General features: G+C 41.0%; 2 protein-coding genes across 9 annotated transcripts in view; one reads left to right on the top strand and one right to left on the bottom strand.

The window, feature by feature from the left end:
- LOC110522257 (atypical kinase COQ8A, mitochondrial) overlaps nt 1–15,405 on the bottom strand; it is a 35,130-nt gene extending 19,725 nt beyond the window's left edge. For all 6 annotated transcript variants that reach the window (XR_016495393.1, XR_016495394.1, XM_021600493.3 and 3 more), the window contains exons 1-4: nt 15,252–15,405; nt 7,156–7,338; nt 6,252–6,647; nt 6,091–6,157 (exon numbers count right to left, since the gene is read on the bottom strand). Coding sequence is in view for 4 of the 6 variants with exons in the window: in XM_021600493.3 (XP_021456168.2) it covers nt 6,091–6,157; nt 6,252–6,647; nt 7,156–7,320 (628 nt within the window). In the remaining 2 variants the exon portion in view is untranslated. The remainder of the gene's footprint in view (nt 1–6,090; nt 6,158–6,251; nt 6,648–7,155; nt 7,339–15,251) is intronic.
- Nucleotides 15,406–18,617: 3,212 nt separating this feature from the next.
- The window catches only part of itpkb (inositol-trisphosphate 3-kinase B), a 55,101-nt gene continuing 52,832 nt past the window's right edge, over nt 18,618–20,886 (top strand). The window contains exon 1 of one of the 3 annotated variants that reach the window (XM_021600491.3): nt 18,618–18,968. The gene's annotated coding sequence lies outside the window, so the exon portion shown is untranslated. Of the gene's footprint in view, nt 19,109–20,886 lie in introns of all 3 variants that reach the window. The other 2 variants (XM_021600490.3, XM_090232835.1) reach the window with 2 other exon arrangements.

Below are 20,886 nucleotides of genomic sequence, written 5' to 3'. Positions count from 1 at the left end.
CATTGTTGGGTTTAAAGTTTGCAAGAAAGACATTTCACTGTACTTGTGCATGTGACATTAAAACTCAAAACTCAATCCAGATTATAGTGTAAAATAGCTGCCTACCTGTTGGCTTTTGGTCATTGTAGCCTTTCTTTTACATTTCACTTTTAAATTCTGTCATTTTAATTCAGTCTTCCATTGATTAGATATCCCCTACATTTGTTACGCAAGCATGCCAGGAGCACCGATGTGTCAAAAACCGCAATGCTGCTTGGTTTTTCACGCTCAACAGTTTCCTGTGTGTATCAAGAATGGTCAACCACCCAAAACATATTCAGCCAACTTGACAACTGTGGGAAGCATTGGAGTCAACATTGGCCAGTTTCCCTGTGGAACGCTTTCGACACCTTGTAGAGTCCATGCCCCCCGACGAATTGAGGATGTGCGGAGGACAAATGGGACGGTGTGATGCAACTGAATATTAGGAAGGTGTTCCTAATGTTTGGTATATGAGACACACATATTCAATATTTTTTTTTTTATTTGTACTATTTTCTACAGTGAAGAAATAGTGAAGACAACACTATGAAATAGAATGCTCAAAGTTGTCACAATTTGCCTTGGTGACAGTTTTGCACCCATTTGGTATTCTCGCAACCAGCTTAATGAGGAATGCTTTTCCAACAGTATTGAAAGAGTTCCCACATATGCTGAGCACTTGATGGCTGCTTTTCCTTCACTCTGCCGTCCAACTAATCCCAAACCATCTCAATTGGGTTGAGTTCAGGTGATTGTGGAGGCCAGGTAATCTGATGTAGCACACCATCACTCTCCTTCTTGGTCAAATAGACCTTACACAGCCTGGAGTTGTGTTTTGGGTCATTACCATGTTGAAAAACAAATGAGTGGGACTAAGCACAAACCAGATAGGACGGTGTATCGCTGCAGAATGCTGTGGTAGCCATGCTGGTTAAGTGTGCCTTGAATTCAAAATAAAATCACTGACCGTGTCACCAGCAAATCAACCCCACACCTCCTCCTCCATGCTTCACGGTAGGAAGCAGAGATCATCTGTTCACCTACTCTGCGTCACAAAGACACGGCGGTTGGAACCAAAACTCTCAAATTTGGACTCAGACCAAAGGACAGATTTCCACCAGTCTAATGTCCATTGATTGTGTTTCTTGGCCCAAGCAAGTCTCTTCTTATTAGCGTCCTTTAGTAGTGGTTTCTTTTCAGCAATTCGACCATGAAGGCCTGATTCACGCAGTCTCATCTGAACAGTTGATGTTGAGATGTGTCACTTAAACTCTGAAGCATATATTTCTGAGGCTGGTAAGTCAAATGTATACTCTGCAGCAGAGGTAACTCTGGGTCTTCCTTTCCTGTGGCGGTCCTCATGAGACACAGCTCCATCATAGCGCTTGATGGTTTTTGCAATTGCACTTGAAGAAACGTTCGAAGTTCTTGACATTTTCCAGATTTACTGACCTTATCTTATAGTAATGATGGACTGTCGTTTCTCTTTGCTTATTTGAGCTGTTCTTACCATAATATGGACTTGGGTCTTTTACCAAGTAGGGCTTTCTTCTGTATACCACCCCTACCTTGTCACAACACAACTAATTGGTTCAAACACATTGAGGAAAGAAATTCCACAAATTAACAAGGCACACCTTTTAATTGAAAAGCATTCCAGTTGACTACCTCACGAAGCTGGTTGAGAGAAGGCCAAGAGTGTGCAAAGATTATCAAATCAAACCGTCACATGCGCCAAATGCTTACTTACAAGCCTTTAACCAACAATGCAGTTCAAGAAAGTCAAATTATTTTACCAAATAAACGAAAGTAAAAAATTATAGGCTATACACGGGGGGTACTGAGTCAATGTGCGGGGGTACAGATTAGTCGAGGTAATTTGTACATGTGGGTAGGGGTAAAGTGACTATGCACAGATAATAAACAGTGAGTAGCAACAGTGTAAAAACAATGTGGGGGGGGGGGGGGGGGGGGGGGGGGGTATATGCAAATAGTCTAGGTGGCCAGTTGATTAATTGTTCAGTAGTCTTATGGCTTGGGGATAGATGCTGTTAAGGAGCCTTTTGGTCCTAGACTTGGCACTCTGGTATCGCTTGCCATGCGGAGAGAAGATATGTAGATATGTAGGATATATATAAGATATGTAGGTACGGTCACTGTGGGGACGACGTCGTCGATGCACTTATTGATGAAGCCAATGACTGAAGTGGTATACTGAATGCCACACACACACAGTTTGGGGTCACTTAGAAATGTCCTTGCTTTCCATAATGAAAACATACATGAAATGAGTTGCAAAATGAATAGGAAATGTAGTCAAGACGTTGACAAGGTTAAAAATGATTTAATTTAAATAATTGTGTCCTTCAAACGTTGCTTTTGTCAAAGAATCCTCCATTTGCAGCAATTACAGCCTTGCAGACCTTTGGCATTCTAGATGTCAATTTGCTTGCTTCCCGAAGCACCTCCCACAAGTTGGATTGGCTTGATGGGCTCTTCTTACGTACCATATGGTCAAGCGGCTCCAACAACAGCTCAATAGGGTTGCGATCCGGTGACTGTGCTGGCCTCTCCATTATAGACAGAATACCAGCTGACTGCTTCTTCCCTAAATGGTTATTGAAACATTTGGAGCTGTGCTTTGGGTCATTGTCCTGTTGTAGGAGGAAATTGGCTCCAATTAAGCGCCGTCCACAGGGTATGGCATAGCGTTGCAAAATGGAGTGATGGCCTTCCTTCTTCAAGTTCCCCTTTACCCTGTACAAATCTCCCACTTTACCACCAAAGAACCCCCAGACCATCACATTGCCTCCATAATGCTTGACAGATGGTGTCAAGCACTCCTCCAGCATCTTTTCATTTTTTCTGCATCTCACGAATGTTCTTCTTTGTGATCTGAACACCTCTAATCTACGTTTCTGTCTATAACACTTTTTTACAATCTTCCTCTGTCCAATCTCTGTACTTTTGCCCATCTTATTTCTTTTTTTTCATTGGACAGTATGAGATATGGCTTTTTCTTTGCAACTCTGAGACAGGTGTTTGCGGGGTACTATTTAATGAAGCTGCCAATCGAGGACTTCTGAGGCGTCTGTTTCTCAAACTAGACACTAATGTACTGGTCCTCCTGCTCAGTTGTGCGCCGGGGCCTCCCGCTCTTTTGTTCTGGTTAGAGCCAGTTTGCTCTGTTCTGTGAAGGGAGTAGTACATGGCGTTGTACGAGATCTTCAGTTTCTTGGCAATTTCTCGCATGGAATAGCCTTCATTTCTCAGAACAAGAATAGACTGACGAGTTTCAGAAGAAAGTTCTTTGTTTCTGGCCATTTAGAGCCTGTAATCGAACCCACAAATGCTGATGCTCCAGATACTCAACTAGTCTAAAGGACAGTTTTATTGCTTCTTTAAAATCAGCACAAAAGTTTTCAGCTGTGCTAACATAATTGCAAGAGGGTTTTCTAATGATCAATTAGCCTTTTTAAAATGATAAACTTGGATTAGCTAACACAACATGCCATTGGAAAACAGGAGTGATGGCTGCTGATTATGGGCCTCCATACGGGTAGATATTCCATTAAAGAACAGCCGTTTCCAGCTACAATAGTCATTTAGAACATTAATCTCTGCACCGTATTTCTGATCAATTTGATGTTATTTTAAAATGGACAAAACATTTGCTTTTCTTTAAAAAATAAGGACATTTCTAAGTGACCCCAAACTTTTGAACAGTAGTATATGTGCACACATACCACTTTTTTTGTGTTGTTTACAAATAGATAGTCAAATATCAATTTATATTTTTTTAAATGGAAAAAATGTGCAAAATGTAACTATCGATTTCCGCCCCACCATCACTAGTGAGATCCCAAAGGGTTGTTCACAGGACAGTTAGCAGGGTGCATATCAATCAAATGTATTTATAAAGAACTTTTTACGTCAGCCGATGTCACACAATGTATGTACACAACTAAGTACTAAATAAACCACATCTGGTTTTAGATCATTTTTAACTCTGAAAAGGGTTTAGTAATTGATTTCTTCACTAACTTTACATTGCCCTCTAAATAAATTCAAGCCAAAGCAACAACACATTCAAAAAGCATCACCATGATATGTGGATATCGGTTTGTTTTTTTACACCCATTTGAACCCCTCAGTATTAAGCCTTCCTGGTTAAACAGCATCCAATCAATGATTTCTACACTTCATGGGCAGTAGCTGACTAAGTCCTTCTGCCAGCCAAGTCTCAGTGAAGGCACAGAGGTTACACCTCTGTCATCTCCAGACACTGTCACACACAGCACTCACTGCTTCACACCCCCAAGTTAGGTTAGGACAAAGCAGTGGGACACACCATACCAGGAAGCTGCTGGCTCACCTGGATATCAACTTACAGAAATAGGGAATTGTGTTTATGGGGGGGAAAAAATAGATGGCTTGTTTTGGAGATGACAATAATACCAGGGGTTTTCATAAAAAGACAACCGGTTAGACACATTTTGAACTTCATGGTATGCTAACTTCCGTGGTAAGACTACAACAACAAACAGCTCTACATGGAAGCATGTGTACCTGTCAAAGGGAACTGAAACCCAGAGAGCATGGTGTTAACTTATGTATCCATGTTCCAACCCAGAATAACAACCAGGAGAGAGCAGAACAGGAAACATGCATGGCTAGGCATTCCCTCGCATCGGTACACCGACTTCAGGAACTGGATAGCCTGTCAGCAACTCGATCTCAACGTGAGACCAATTTATGTTCAATCCTCAGGGGACAGCACATCACTTTTCCCCTGTAGGAGAGGGCCCTGGGGGGGGCTACTAGGTATCCCCCTGAGCCATGTTGGGGAGGGAGAGCAAACCAATAGGGTCCCAGGGTGCTGGACCGGCAGGTGTCTGTCGAGACTCACATTACTCCAATGCCACCAAACCTGGCAACCCTAACTTCCAGCTGAAGGACGGTATTGACCGGTCAATACTGTCCCCACCCCAAACCTCCCATGAAAGAGAGAGAATGCCAGAGCTGGCCCTGTAATATATAAAGATGGGTTCTCCTTAGTGGCTTTGCTCTCACTTGTGTATCAGCTCGCTGCGCGGATCTGATAACCTTTCAAAACAGTGACAAAACATGCAGCATGCTGACAGCGACAGGTGGCCCATGCTGGGGCAGGGCCGGGCCGCCCCGTCAGTCCAGGTCCCAGAGAACAGCAGGACCAGATATCAGACTGTCTCTTTTACCAAGACGCTGCGTCCGTAAACTCAGCCTGTGTTTCTCTGAGACGGCAGCAGTTGACTGGCTTTACTAGTTAAGAACTCCAAAGTAGCTAAATCTGTAGTCTGCTCTGCAGGCCTACTACTGGTCAAAGTGCAGATTAACCTCCAGGACTCAATCTGACCATGTGGCCGTCAAGGGGAGAGGAGATCTCACTCACGGGATGAAGACACACGGGCCACCTTTCACCCACTGGCCTGCAATTTACAGGCAGTAGATATATCAAGTTGAGGATAAACAGACACTAGGGTTGTGTTAGGCAGACACTGACAGGGAACATGGGGGCATGTGGGTGGGACACTTTGGTACACGGGTGGCTTGAGAAGCGGACATAATAGGGTAATAAATAAATAAAAACACAGGCCGAAACACAGGCTCTATTTCTAGATATTGACACTGGTTACAGCAATAGTTGTCGCTGAAAGTTTTGGCAGAAGAGTAGGTTTGCCTCGTGTGGATCGGTGGCATACGACTTCCCATTTAATGGGATGTGGATGAAATGGGGGATTAAAAAGGTGAGCTCAAGCCAGAAACAGTAGAATAGAGCGCTGTGTGTGTCAGAGCCTGATGTGAATATTGATGTGGTGTCCTCAACAAGTTAAAAAGGATAAAGTTCTTAATACTTATCGCAATGTAATAAAGGAGGGATCTTACTGATCCAATCACATTTTCAGTACTTTCCCGACACGAACATAAACAATATAATACATTTGTAATGGTAGCCTTTTGTGCACTTCAACGTCAGACAGAGCAATAATAAAACAACATATTAGAAACCAACATAATGTACAGCCTTACCTCCAAAATTAGCCAGTCTCCCTAACCGGGTCACTGGTACCTTTCTCTCTCGTGCCCTTTCACTGAGCTACAACAGAGAGAGAACAGCATAATGGTAGACAAGATACACACACAGCACATCTCTGAGCCACAGGTACCAGTGAGAAAACGTGTAGACGTACCATTTGTTTGTGTGGTTTCTCATTCCTCTTGGCTTCTCTGGCCTTCTCTATGTCCTCGGCCGTGAGGCCCCCAACCCCCGAGCCGTCCTGATGATAGGAGCGGTAGGAGCTATAGGATAGGTAGGAACGGATCTGTCCTGAGAACTGGCTGCTGGGGTCCTTGTAGCCCTCAAACAGCTTGGATTTGACTGAGGCCTGGCCGTTGTATGTCCCGCAGTTCGTGCTGTCTTTGGTCCCCATCCCCTCTGAGGAGACGCCTTGTCCCTCTTCTCTGAACCCTGGCTCTACGTGTTCCCCACTGTCCATGCTGCTCCCCTCTGCTTCGGAGAAGTCATACTTACTGTCTATGTCTGCTGGGAAGTTGTCAGACACGCTTTGCTGCTGCCCACCAAACTCCTGGAACAGATATACAGATGTGGAAGGTCAATGAGGAGCTGGGGTTTCACTGGAGCGTCCGAACCAGGAAAAACTCATGGCCCGAGATATTTTCCATGTCAGGTCATGCGGTCAGAAAAAAAAGGAAAAAAAAACAATTCTTGGCCCTAACCAAGGGCCACCTTATTGATCCGCCTCAAGTCAAACTGTATTTACATCCACAGCAGGCCACTCTTAGTGGCAGCTTTGTTCTCTACTATTGGACTATTTCTACGCTGTGAAAGCTGTACAGACCGGCTGTACAGACCGTAACTCAGCCATGATAAGACCAGAAAAGCTCTATGAATCAATCTTTTGTTGAGCTCACACAAAATTAGATTAGGCAAAAAGAAAGGCTAGGAAGCTATGACACCGAAGCTCCGTCACCCATTTTACATCTGGCCATTGGTGGTGTTGTCTGACAATGAAAAATACAATCTTTGCCCACTACCCACATAGAAGAGCCCCGTTCATCTCTCGCTTTACCCACCTGCATCTTCTGCATGGCTACTCCCAGGCTCTGCTCTGCAGTCATCTGCATGCTCTGGGCCATGGCCTGGGCTCCTCCAATACGCAGTGTGCTGGCCTGAGTGTCTATTACCGCCTGGCTCAGCTTGGCCAAGCCACGCATCACCAACATCATGTCGCCTGCCATGGTGGGTCTCCCTCACACCTAGAACACAGATGTGGAAAGAAATCATATTTTTGAGGGTTCGGAGTTACATACCAAAGGGGCAGTATTGAGTAGCTTGGATGAAAGGTGCCCAGAGTAAACGGCCTGTTCCTCAGCCCCAGTTGCTAATATATGCATATTATTATTAGTATTGGATAGAAAACACTGAAGTTTCTAAAAGTGTTTGAATGATGTCTGAGTATAACAGAACTCATATGGCAGGCAAAAACCTGAGAAGAAATCCAAACAGGAAGTGAGAAATCTGAGGTTGGTCAATTTTCAACCCAGGCCCTATTGAATTCACAGTGGGATATGGATGAAGTTGCACTTCCTAGAGCTTCAACCGTCTTTAGAAACTTGAATGAGGCTTCTGTGTTGTGGGGCTGAATAAGAGATGAATTAGTCAGGTTACTGGCAGAGAGCCAGACAAGTAGACAATGGACCTGATCGGACAGCTCAGAGCCTCTGCTCTTTTCTGTCCATAAGAAACAATTGGATTAGTGGAAGAGGCAGGGCAGGCCAGGAACAAGGAAGAAGGGTGTGGTCAGTAGGGCATCCCCCGAGGCTGAATGCCCTAAGGTTTTTATCAGAACGGTTGTAGGTTAGTTTCGCCTTTTTGCTTTTCCCGACATGAGTTTGTGGTGTTTTGTTTTATGGCAGAGAGCCATTGCCTGGTCACGGGAAATATTACTTTTTGAAGTTTTTGCCCGAAGTTATGCTGGACCTGCATGAGTGTTTGGATATGTGTACCTAACGCTCGAACAAAAGTATCTGGACATAAATAAATGGACATTATCGAACAAATCAATAATTTATTGTGGAACTACGATTACTGGGAGCATTCTGATGAAGATCAATGGTAAGGGAATATTTATAATGTGATTTCTGGTTTCTGTTGACTCCAAAATGGCAGATAATTTTATTTATTTTCTGAGCGTCTCAGATTATTGCATGGTTTGCTTTTTCTGTAAAGTTTTTTTGAAATCTGACAGCGGTTGCATTAAGGAGAGGTATATCTACATTTCCATGTATATAACTTGTATTATCATCTACATTTATGATGAGTATTTCTGTAAAATGATGTGGCCCTCTGCAATATCACTGGATGTTTTTGGATCTAGTGAATGTAACGCACCAATGTAAACTCAGATTTTTTTATAGAAATATGAACTTTATCAAACAAAACATACATGTATTGTGTAACATGAAGTCATATGAGGGTCATCTGATGAAAATCAAAGGTTAGTGAATCATTTTATCTCTATTTGCACTTTTTGTGACTCCTCTCTTTGGCTGGAAAAATGGCTGAATTATTCTGTGAGTTGGTGGTCACCTAACAATCGTTTGTGGTGCTTTCGCTGTAAAGCCTTTTTGAAATCGGACACTGTGGTGGGATTAATAACAAGATTACCTTTAAAACGGTATAAGATACATGTATGTTTGAGGAATGTTAATTATGAGATCTCTTGTTTTGAATTTGGAGCCCTGCACTTTCACTGGCTGTTGTCATATCATTCTGTTAACGGGATATACGTCTACCAGGTAATACCAGGACATAATTCAAGGATTTCAGTCATATTGATCAATGGCATGGGTCTAAAATGCTAGGCTGAACTGGGTCACTCAGTCCAGTCCTGTGATTCACTTTCCCTGGCTGGTGATGAGGGGACAGTGGACGCTGAGTGAGGGCAGAATCACATAGGATTTCAAATGAACAGAGGAGTTAAGCTAGTCAAAAGGATGGATTGTTTGTGCTTGGTGACAGCTTGGCCATCCTGGGACTCAAGAGGCTAATTCTAAAGCCCTATGTTCTGAAGTAGAACCAAGCAGGCTGCTTACTCACTGTGAGGAAACACGAAGGTCCCCTTAAAAAAAATTGCATGACTTAATGTTAGTAATGGCTTGTATGGTTATTCATAGCTGGTGGTGAATTCAAATCAAGCAACGATATCTTGCGCATAGCCTTCTTCCCAGACACCATTTATGGGTCTGATATTCTCTTTACAAACCAGGGCGCATAGAAATCAGTAAATTGTGTCACAGAGCCATGGATCAAATGGTTCTTCATATATTAGAGAAAACACTAACTTCAAGGCCATCCTCGCTTGAAACAAGGTCACCGTAACGTTGTCTCATTTATTTGGCAACAGAGTAACAACTGCATACTAGCCAGCCAGACTACCCCTGTATTCACACCACACATAGTGCCTTCAGAAAGCATTCATAGCCCTAGACTTATTCCACATTGTTGTGTTACAGCCTGAATTCAAAATGGATTAAATAGATTTTTCCTGCCACCCAATCTACACACAATAGCCCATAATAAAGTGAAAACATATTTAGACATTTTTGCAAAGTTATTTCAAATGAAGTACAGAAATATCTAATTCACATACAGTACCATTCAAAAGTTGACACACCTACTCATTCCCGGGTTCTTCTTTATTTTTTACCATTTTCTTCATTGTAGAATAATAGTGAAGAGATCATAGGAAATTACTGTAACCAAAGTAACAAACAGTAAAGATTAAAAATTAACAGTAAATCTACTACAAGTGATATGTAAAGGCCAATTAATATACACTAACAATCAAACGCAAACAATTCACACAATGAAGTTATGAAACACTGACTGTGCACAAATTGGCAGGAGCGCCCATTCTGGAGAGATTAGCGTATTGTCAATGGTCAAACAATGGATGGATGCAAACAATGTTCTTCCCCAAAAATATAGCAAAACGACAATCTGTTTCAGTTAGCTAGCTAAGTAGCTATGTGTCATCATCGAAAATAACCCTAATTTATAAGACCGTTCTTATTTGATTAATGGTGGTCGGACCCATCTATGTAAAGCAAGCAATAATACGGATTAGCCATAACAGTGGACTTTGCGGGTAGCCTTCAAAATAAAAATATGGCATAATTCTACTATTGGTATTATTTTGCATCACTGCATACTTTTACTTTGAAGGCAAACCGCAAATTCCACTATTGTGCCTAGCTTCACAACACATTACTCAGTCCGGTCGAGCCTCTCTAACCAGATGAAGCTAGCTGGCTGCTTATAACTTCAGCTTTGGCCAACAGGGTTAAGTAGCTGGCTAGCTATTGATTTTCATGAACTGAAGTTTCAATAGGCGAACAACAAGTGGTAACCTAGCTAATACTTACTCACAAGGATTCCTAAATCACTGCTAAGAATAATGAAAATTACTGCAGTTTCTATTGGTCATTGTTTTCAGGCTGGTTGTATTGGTGCTAGCTAGGTACCAAGCTAAAGCTAACTACCCCAGAAGTTGGGGTCGAACAAATGCTTTATTACCAACGCGGTATTGAAAACCCATCGTTTCTGGCCTGTGTTGGCAGACTTCTTTGTACAGCTTTGACAGTGCTAAATCGGTATCGAAAAATCATAATCGGTCAACCTCTAGGCAGAGTTGCAAAGAAAAAGCCATCTCTGACTGGCCAATAAAAATAAAAGATTAAGATGGGAAAAAACAACAGACAGTGAACGGAGGAACTCTGCCTAGTTGGCCAGCATCCCGGAGTCGCCGCTTCACAGTTGACGTGGAGACTGGTGTTTTGCGGGTACTAATTAATGAAGCTGCCAGTTGAGGACTTGTGAGGTGTCTGTTTCTCAAACTAGACACTAATGTACTTTTCTGCTTGCTCAGTTGTGCGCCGGGGCCTCCCACTCCTCTTTCTATTCTGGTTAGACAGTTTTTACTGTTCTGTGAAGGGCGTAGTACAGAGCGTTGTAAGAGATCTTCAGTTTCGTGGCAATTTCTCGCATGGAATAGCCTTCATTTCACAGAACAAGAATAGACTGACGAGTTTCAGAAGAAAGTTATTTGTTTCTGGCCATTTAGAGCCTGTAATCGAACCCACAAATGCTGATGCGCCAGATACTCATCTAGTCTGAAGGCCAGTTTTATTGCTTCTTTAAATCAGGACAACAGTCTTCAGCTGTGCTAACATAATTGCAAAAGGGTTTTCTAATGATCAATTAGACTTTTAAAATTATACTCTTGGATTAGCTAACACAACGAGCCATTGGAACACAGGAGTGATGGTTGCTGATAATGGGCCTCTGTACGCCTATGTAGATCTTCCATTAAAAATCTGCCGTTTCCAGCTACGATAGTTATTTACAACATTAACAATGTCTACACTGTATTTCTGATCAATTTGATGTTATTTTAAATGGACCTTTTTTTTGTTGCTTTTCTTTCAAAAACAGTGTATACCAAAACGGTGTGTGTTATATAGGTATGCTCATCAGCTTTGACATTGGTTTTGCACATTGGCACACCGATGTTGGCATTTTTATCTAATATCGGCCGATTCAGATACGTTCACCAATATATCATGCATCCCTAGTAACAATATACTCTACAAGTACCTACAATTTCCAGTGGGCTTGCTGCTATTTCTGAAGTTCTGATAAATTTTATGAGCACCCACAATACAGTGAATGGGAAAATGGATTCAAAGCAAACTGCCTCTGCTGATTTGCTGAATGCGCAATCCGAAAAGGAGGGCTGTGATTGGTTAATGACCTATAATGTCAATTTCATACTCTATAAAATGGGTCCTAGTTTGAAGAGTATATTTTCAGACCCTTTGTGTTCACTGACATTCGGATAAGCTGTCCAGCTACTCTGATAAAACGTAGCTAATGTCATCTAGCTATGTCACGTTTCAAGGCAGCAGAGTTTACTCAACTCCCCGTTATAGCTATACATCCTGTATGGAAGATATCCATATTACAGGGAACTAAACTAGAGAGTTAAGGCATATTTTTTTTTTAGATATCCAAACGTCTAAAAAGAAGCCAAATAAAAAAAAGGTTAATTTTGAGATATTCATTTATTCAACATGAAATATTAATGTGAATAGATTCTGAAATACAACTTGACATACTCAATTTTTTGGGAGCACACAATAAGAGTATAATGACACCAAGATGTCTGTATCATGTACAGACCATAGGGTTTTACAGGAGGCATGAAGGCTTATAGGTCTAAAAATGGCCACTTCCATCATAATTTTCTCAAAAATTGTTTATGACACAAACGTAAAAATTATGTATGTCAAACATCCTTCCACCAAATGAAGTTCCTATGTGAGAATTGCCAGAACAACCGGATACCAAAAATATTCCGTCTACGCTGGTGTATAATTGCTCCAATCTCTTGCAAAACATTAGAATATTACCAAGGCACAGTTTATTATGAAATAGAGGATCTAAACTAACTGAAGATATTTTTTCACAGTAGAAAAAGTTATTCTCCATGTGTGCAGTTCATATTCACCTGCACTACTATCCAAATTTACAGTGCATTTGGAAATTATTCAGACCCTTTTTCCACATATTAATATGTTGCAGCCTTATCCGATAACTGTTTAATTATTAAAAAATATAATATTTACATAACTATTGAATAACCTTTTACTCAGTACTTTGTTAAAGCATCTCTGGCAGCGATTACAGCCTAGAGTCTTCCTGGGTATGATGCTACAAGCTTGGCATACCTGCATTTGGGGAGTTTCTCCCATTCTTCTCTGCAGATCCTCTCAAGCTCTGTCAGGTTGGATGGGGAGCGTCACTGCACAGGTATTTTCAGGTCTCTCCAGATATGTTAGATCGGGTTCAAGTCCGGGCTCTGGCTGGGCCACTCAAGGACATTGAGACTTGTCCCGAAGCCAATCCTGTGTTGTCTTGGCTGTGTTCTTAGGGTCGTTTTCCTGTTGGAAGGTGAACCTTTGCCCCAGTCTGAGGTCCCGAGCGCTCTAGAGCAGATTTTCATCAAGAATCTCTCTGTACATTGCACCGTTCATCTTTCCCTCAATCCTGACTCGTCTCCCAGTCCCTGCCACTGAAAAAACATCCCCACAGCATGATGCTGCCACCACATGATGCTGCCACCACCATGCTTCACCGTAGAAATGGTGCCAGGTTTCCTCCAGATGTGACACTTGGCAGTTAGGTCAAAGAGTTCCATCTTGGTTTCATCAGACCAGAGAATCTTGTTTCTCATGGTCAGAGTCATTTAGATGCCTTTTGGCAAACTCCAAGCGGGCTGTCATGTGCCTTTTACTGAGGAGTGGCCACTATCATAAAGGCCTGAATGGTGGAGTGCTGTAGAGATGGTTGTCCTTCTGGAAGGTTATCTCATCTCCACAGAGGAGTTCGTGGTCACCTCCCTGACCAAGGCCCTTCTCCCGTTGCTCAGTTTAGCCAGCGGCTTCCTCTAGGAAGAGTCTTGGTGGCTCCAAACTTATTCTATTTAAGAATGATGGAGGCCACTAATTACATTTTTTCATACCCTTCCCCAGATCTGTGCCTCGACACAATCCTGTCTCTGAGCTCTACAGACAATTCCTTCGACCTCAAGGCTTGGTTTTTGCTCTGACATGAACTGACAACTGGGGGACCTTAGACAGGTGTGTGCTTTTCCAAATTATGTCCAATCAATTGAATTCACCACAGGTCGACTCCAATCAAGTTGTAGAAACATCTCAAGGATGATCATGGGATAACAGGATGCACCTGAGCTCAATTTACAGTCTCAAAGGGTCAGAATACTTATGTAAATAAGGTATCTGTTTGTTATACATTTCACTTTGTGTGTGTGAAAAATGAGGAAAATAATTTAATCCATTTTTAGAACAAGGCTGTAATGTAACAAAATGTGGAAAAAGCCAACGGGTCTGATTTTTTTCCAAATGCACTGTAACTCACCACAATTTTCCTATTGTTCCTGCCAATCTAGGAACCCACGTGCTGCCTAGCTCTGCACATCAACAATGCCCTCTTCACCAAAATCAACGTGAGACATTTCCTCTGCAGCTATGACTGGATATGATTGCACTAGGTCACTGCTTGCTCTATTGGTCACATTGATGAAAGCAAAAGTTGATAAGAATACTTGCCAGAAAAGTTACAAACCATTAAAATAATGCAGAAGTTAACCCAATCAAGCAAACTGTCTGCTTTGCAGTACGCCATTTACAGCCTGTAACGTTACTGTACGATTCAATGTCTTATCATTAAAGTCATGCAGCCACAAAACTGTCAAGTATTGGACTTGAACAACTCAGCAGGACATAAACAGAGCCTCACACTGTACCGAGTAATTGCATAGCAGCCTATCCACTTCATTTCAGTAACACAGTAAAGGACAAACTGTAATAATACAAATAATAAGGTAAAGCAGCCCATTAGCAGACACACTTGTAGGTATCCTCCGCTTTGAAAATAACCAGGCATGTGGTGTGCATGTGTCACAGCTGTCGCTGGTACAGAATTGTGTTTACGGGCCAGCAAGCGCCTCTTCTAGCCCTTCGTGACCGTTGAGAGCTTTGTCCTTCAGGCAAAACTACCAACACAGTGGAAACGATTCTTCTTCATGTTCACTCTGCCCATTTACTTTCTCAAAATACAGACGTCATTCACTTCTACAAGCTGATTTAAATATGCGGAAATTAGCATTTATGAATTACCTATCGTTGGCTAAATGTCACGCCAGATAGCGGATCATACATGCACGTGAAAGTTTGATGCCTGTAGTTACAGGTTGTATTGCTTCTATGTTTTGTAAGATTTATACTGCATCATGAGTTAAAATGTTTGGATTTCAGATTTGCATTCAATCTCGGTGCAATGTCAGTAAACTAACTAACTACACTTTTCAGACATGCTGTATTCACTGACATTCGGATAGCTATCCAGCTAGTTACTCTGATAACATTAACGTTAGCCATAGTTTAGCTAGGTCACGTTAAGGCAGATGAGACGCATCGTTTTTTCACCAATGCACTGCCCAAATTGTCAAACCAGGAAGAATCAATATGTATTAATTCCATTATTCCAAGCACCATACTTGTCATAAAACAAAAAACCCACTTACCGCCAGTAATTACGAATGTTTGGATTTATTTTCAATGCTATGCAGCCTCGTCCCCTAACAGTGTGTCGTCTTCCACCATGAGGTCAACGCTGTTTACCAACTCAGAACCGTGATTGTCAAAGGCATTTTACCCCGCCTCTGAACATCTTCTATTGGTCGTGTCCTGAGCGAGGCGGTCTGTTTTGGAGAGGTGGTGGCTGAATACTGATCCCTCATTGGTCAATTGTCAAAGAAAAGGTTGTACTCTCCAATGAAAAGTCAGATTCCTGTTATAAGGGCGGTTTTAGCTGTGGTTTCCACTAGCTCGCACAGCCAGAACCTCGAAATTGGCTATATCGTGAAAATGTATGAAAAAAAGAGACTAGGGTTGGCCATAAAGTTAGCAGTGGTTAAGGTTAGATTTAAAATAAATGTTTAAGAACAGAAAGAACAGGGATTATGAGATTATGGCTGTGGTAACTAGTGACGACCCTTATAAATAAACTACATTGTAAAAATGTACAACATTGTGGACATGAGAATCCACGACTTGAATAGTGTGATATTTAAAACAATAGCTAGGCCTGCTCTATCATGTGTCAAAAAGTCCCAGTTCACAAACTAAATGTGGCTAATAGAGAGTAACAAGTCAAAGACGATCAGGTACTCTTATTAGTTATATTACAGAAATATCGTAGTAAATATCGTAATAAAATTATATACCTGGTTGGTTAGTGATTTTTTTTATATAATTTCAAAAAGACAGGTGTTTTATGTGCATTTTTACTGCCACCTACTAGTATTTTTTCAAAAGTTTTCCTCTAATAAAAACGTTTACACATTTGCTGTACCAATATCAGTCACGCGATGGCGTACGTGACTGGCAAATTACATCACCTGTGGAAAATATAGGCGAGCGAGAAAGGACTTGAATAATTTATGAAAGTGGATTACACTTTTTCATTTGTTTGACCTCACTTCTCATTCAGTTCATATTTGTATGTAGTATATTTATAGTGTTGCATCATCTGTATCTTTTTTTATGCAGTAGCCATAACAGTTGATTGATAACCATATTGATAACCAACATGTTGATTGATAACCATATTGATCATAGGAAATTATATCAGTCAGGTAGTTGAGAAATGAAATCACAGGCCCTCTCCTGGCATCTAATTTCTTTATTAGATCATTCACAGGATAAAGTCACCCTCCATGACATATATTGATAAAAATAGACTTAAATGAGAGACCATGTACAGTGCACTTTACTTGACATTTGACAAATGTATAACCACCAACATCTGCAGAGGTCAGGGATGGATATAGATTTTTCTTACTACCTCAGTAAACAACAGATCTGGGTAGTGCCTCGCAGCCATAGTTTTTCCATGTGATTGGTCTTTATTGACACACAGGGCTATTATCTCAAAGTTCACCTCAGGATTTCCCTCCTTATGGGGTCTAGAAAGTACTCATGATGTTGATGTCCGTGTATGACAGACACACCCATTATACAGTTAATTTCTGACTACTTGTAAGGTAAACATGACACAGACTCAGTTGTAGGGAACACTGAGGTTACACATACACGCACACACGCACACACACACACACACACACACACACACACACACACACACACACACACACACACACACACACACACACACACACACACACACACACACACACACACACACACACACACACACACACACACACACACACACACACACACACACAAACAGGTACATATGCAAACATTCACCCCCCTTTTGTTTTACTATCCTTGTGGTGGACCAATCAATTGATTCCCATTCAAATCTTATTTTCCTTACCCCTAACCCTAAACCTAACCCTAAACCTAATTGTGACCCTAACCTTAAACCTAACCCCTAAGCCTAAAATATCATTTTTCCTTGTGGGAACTGTTGAAATGTCCCCACTTGTCCAAATGTTTTCTTGTTCTACTATCCTTGTGAGGACTTTTTGTCTCAAGGATAGTAAAACCACACACACACACACACACACACACACACACACACACACACACACACACACACACACACACACACACACACACACACACACACACACACACACACACACACACACACACATATGCAAACATTCACCCCCCTCCCCCAAAATGATCCAGTGTTTATATGCTGTGTTTTAATACAATCTTTCTGTCTTAGCAACAGAGACTACTATTATTAAGCTGTTTCACTGAAGTAAACACCACGGTAGATCTGTGACTATGTGTCTAAAGCTTGTGTAAATCTTCCCCCTTTATTAACTTCATAAAAGTGTCTGAGTTGTGTGGGGCTGCACGCTGGACATTGTGCATTAACAGACATGGTTAAATGCTGATAACACTAAAATGGTCAAACATGAGGCAATCATTTTAATTTGAGGGCCACAATGACCTAACCTGGTCTGAAATCTCAAGGGACTGGAAAGTAAATTTTCATACCAACTATCAGGGAACCAGGCTCATTCAAATCAGAAAGGCCACTAGCATTTTCCATCCAGTTTAGTATGCCAGCTGACACACTTCCCTCCCTTCTACTAAATGGTCATTGATCATTGGTTTGTCTGCTGATCTACACAATCATGAGCTAGAATTTTAATGGGTGAGTAATGACTGCTTTACAGCAAATGACTGATTGAATTTACGAAATAGATAAGTTAGTATGTGAATTTCACAGAGATCTGTTTCACACTCATTCTGCACAATGCTGTTTGAAGGGTCATACAGAGGCTTCCAAAAAGGTTCAAATGGTTATTGATATCACATTGAGTAACATAAATTAGAAATTAATTATAAATTATTCAAATAACAATTGTGAGAAAAATGTTTTACAACTTGCCTACAAGACAGCAATGTATAATTATTAATGTATGGTCTGATTTGGTTGATAAGGGCCATTAGGGAAATTAACACTTTCCCCTAGAGCCATGTAAATAGCAATATGCTAAAGATATGCTAAGAGCAGGGGCAGGAAGTGATAGTCTCAAGTAAAAAAAGGCAAATATTTACTGTAGGTAGTCCTATAATATTATATAATATTTCTTCAATGAAACGTTTGCTTTAAAATCTAGAATAAAGTATATAAAACACTGTTTGATTGAACAGTGATCAATTCTCCATAAAGTTATAAAATGTCGTTGCAGTGACAGGTAGCATTTCACCTTTTGCACGGTTTGTGGCTATACAATGCAGAACAAACATGCAGAATGTGATGTGACTATAATATCAGATCACTAATATTACTAAAATGTTATATTGTTTTACATCGTTCATTATTATGATCCTGGGTTTATTGAATACATTTCACTCCAATTAAGTTTTATTATGTGATGACCCAATCCAGATGCACTAGCCCAGCCAAAAACACAACCCAAAACAACGTCGGTTACGTCTCAACCTAAGGCTGTATGCGTATCAAGCATTTTTCTTCCCTGCTAGGCAATTGGGAGAAAAGCTGTTTGTTGCGTAGTAATGACTGTCTGTGTCTACTTCCTTCCTGCTTTTTGTAGTAGCCTACACTAAGCAAACAACAGCCTAGTAGCCTACTACGCCGAAGCGAGGTGTTGAAGAACTCAAAGGGTCATAAGAGCAAGTATTTTGGACACGCAGCGGGAGAAAAAGTTAATTTCTGGGAGAACTGGCCTTCCTTTTTCCTGTCCGGAAATAAGAAGATTGCGTGTTGTGTGAAGTTCGCTCAACAGGTATTGAATGTTCTGAGACGCGCTGGATAGCACTTTGTGCTGTACACATTCTCATCGGCTTTGATGGTTGGTCGGACAGCCACCCGTTCGATATTTCAGAACTCATAGAGGGGGTTTTATTAGGTGTCTGTTAGTACAAGGTAAGACACTCATCTTCAATGAGTCTGTTTGGTGTCTTTTTTAAACTTTCCAAGCAAATTGTCGGAATGAATTGAATTGCGTTGGTAAAAGCAATTTAGATAAAACGTTCTTTATATAACAGCGTTTTAGCCTTTATTTACAACCACGCTGCTCACCAAGATAGAAATGTGAAAAATGAACAAGTGATATGAGGTACTGTTGTATTTAGCTATTGACAACAAGGGAAAAAACGAACAGTTTTTGTTGTTACAATGTATCAACAATTTTGGAACTCTGTTACAACAACTGTAAGGATATAGCCCAGATACTGCTGATCATGATCATAATAATATCATTAATAATAACAATAATACATATATTTATTATTATTGCTATTGTATCAAAGAAGGTCAGAGAAAATATTACTAATGATAGTTGAGGCTTATAAACTACTGCACTTTTTCTCTTGGTTTCTTCTTGTTATTAGATGAGCTAAACTATTGATGTGGATTTGCTAAAGAATGTCATGATGGTTATGATCCAAACCCAGTAAGCATTTTATAACAATGGCAAGTTGAGCTTGCAGTAAAGCTCACATGCAGCTATAGATTACCACGTGTTTGACAGAGATATGTAGTTATTGTACTGGAGAGAATCCGCTTTATGTCATATGAACCAATTATTGTCAAAGTTAAACAATATATATACATTAAACAAAACAAACTTGTAAATCGTTGAATATTAGTTCAATCAAGTCCCAAATGAAATTCAGCCACCGCAGTCCATTTATTGTACGGACTCGATTTATCTTTGGCAAATCCTCATGTTTTTTTTCCTTTTATTTGCGATGTTTGCAAATGTATTATTATTTTTTGCCTGGTCATACAAAGAGAGACAATAATTTGAGTTAGTCAATGCTGACTAAGTTCCAGGGAGGTGATGGAGAGTTCATGGGAACCATCACAGGTTATACTCCCTCTATAGAGGCTGGAAGTGCTACTTTGCCTCTGAGAGGTGTGGGTCTGACTGGGAGAGAAAGACGCTAAGTAGTTGGTCAGAATTTGACCTGTCCCCAGGCACCTGGCCAGAGGCACAGGGGTGTCCCTGTGAATGCCTGTTAAATAAATGTAACCTTTATTTCTCTAGGCAAGTCAGTTAAGAACAAATTCTTATTTACAATGATGGCCTGCCGGGGAACAGTGGGTTAACTGCCATGTTCAGGGGCAGAACAACAGGTTTTGACTTTGTCAGCTCGGGGAGTCAAACCAGCAACCTTTCGGTTACTGGCCCAACACTCCAACCACAAGGCTACCTGGCTGACATCTCCTGCCTGGCTCTTCTCCTCCTCTCTGCCTCCAATTGGTGGGGACTGGGGAGGCTTGTGTGGGGAGCCACACTGCAGCTGTAATTCAAGCATTATCCCACATGTTAACCAACATTTCAGTTTGAGGTGAACAGTAGTATTTTCTATATATTTTCTATTTTCTATTGTTGTTCCATGGTGTGTCAGTGTAACAATATAGATCTACTGTGGGCTTGTGCAGAATATAGACAAGGGTGCCATTTTCAAAGCAACTAAAACTCATTTAGAACCATTCATAGGAAAATCCAAAGCCCAACTCTGTTTGGTAAAGTATACAGGGAATAATTTTGAAATGTTAAGTCAATGTCTTGTTTGTGTAACATACATTCAGCAGGGATGATGATTTTCTGGGTTCTGATCCAGGGTGCCCTTTAAACAATACTTCTTAAATGTCTTGCATCAGCTCTTTTCCCTTAAAAGGGAATACTTGATGTG

The sequence above is a fragment of the Oncorhynchus mykiss genome, chromosome 4 (genome assembly GCF_057628025.1).
Source record: "Oncorhynchus mykiss isolate SJ-2025 chromosome 4, ASM5762802v1, whole genome shotgun sequence".
Lineage (NCBI taxonomy): Eukaryota > Metazoa > Chordata > Actinopteri > Salmoniformes > Salmonidae > Oncorhynchus > Oncorhynchus mykiss.
This window is presented reverse-complemented; position numbering and strand designations above follow the sequence as displayed.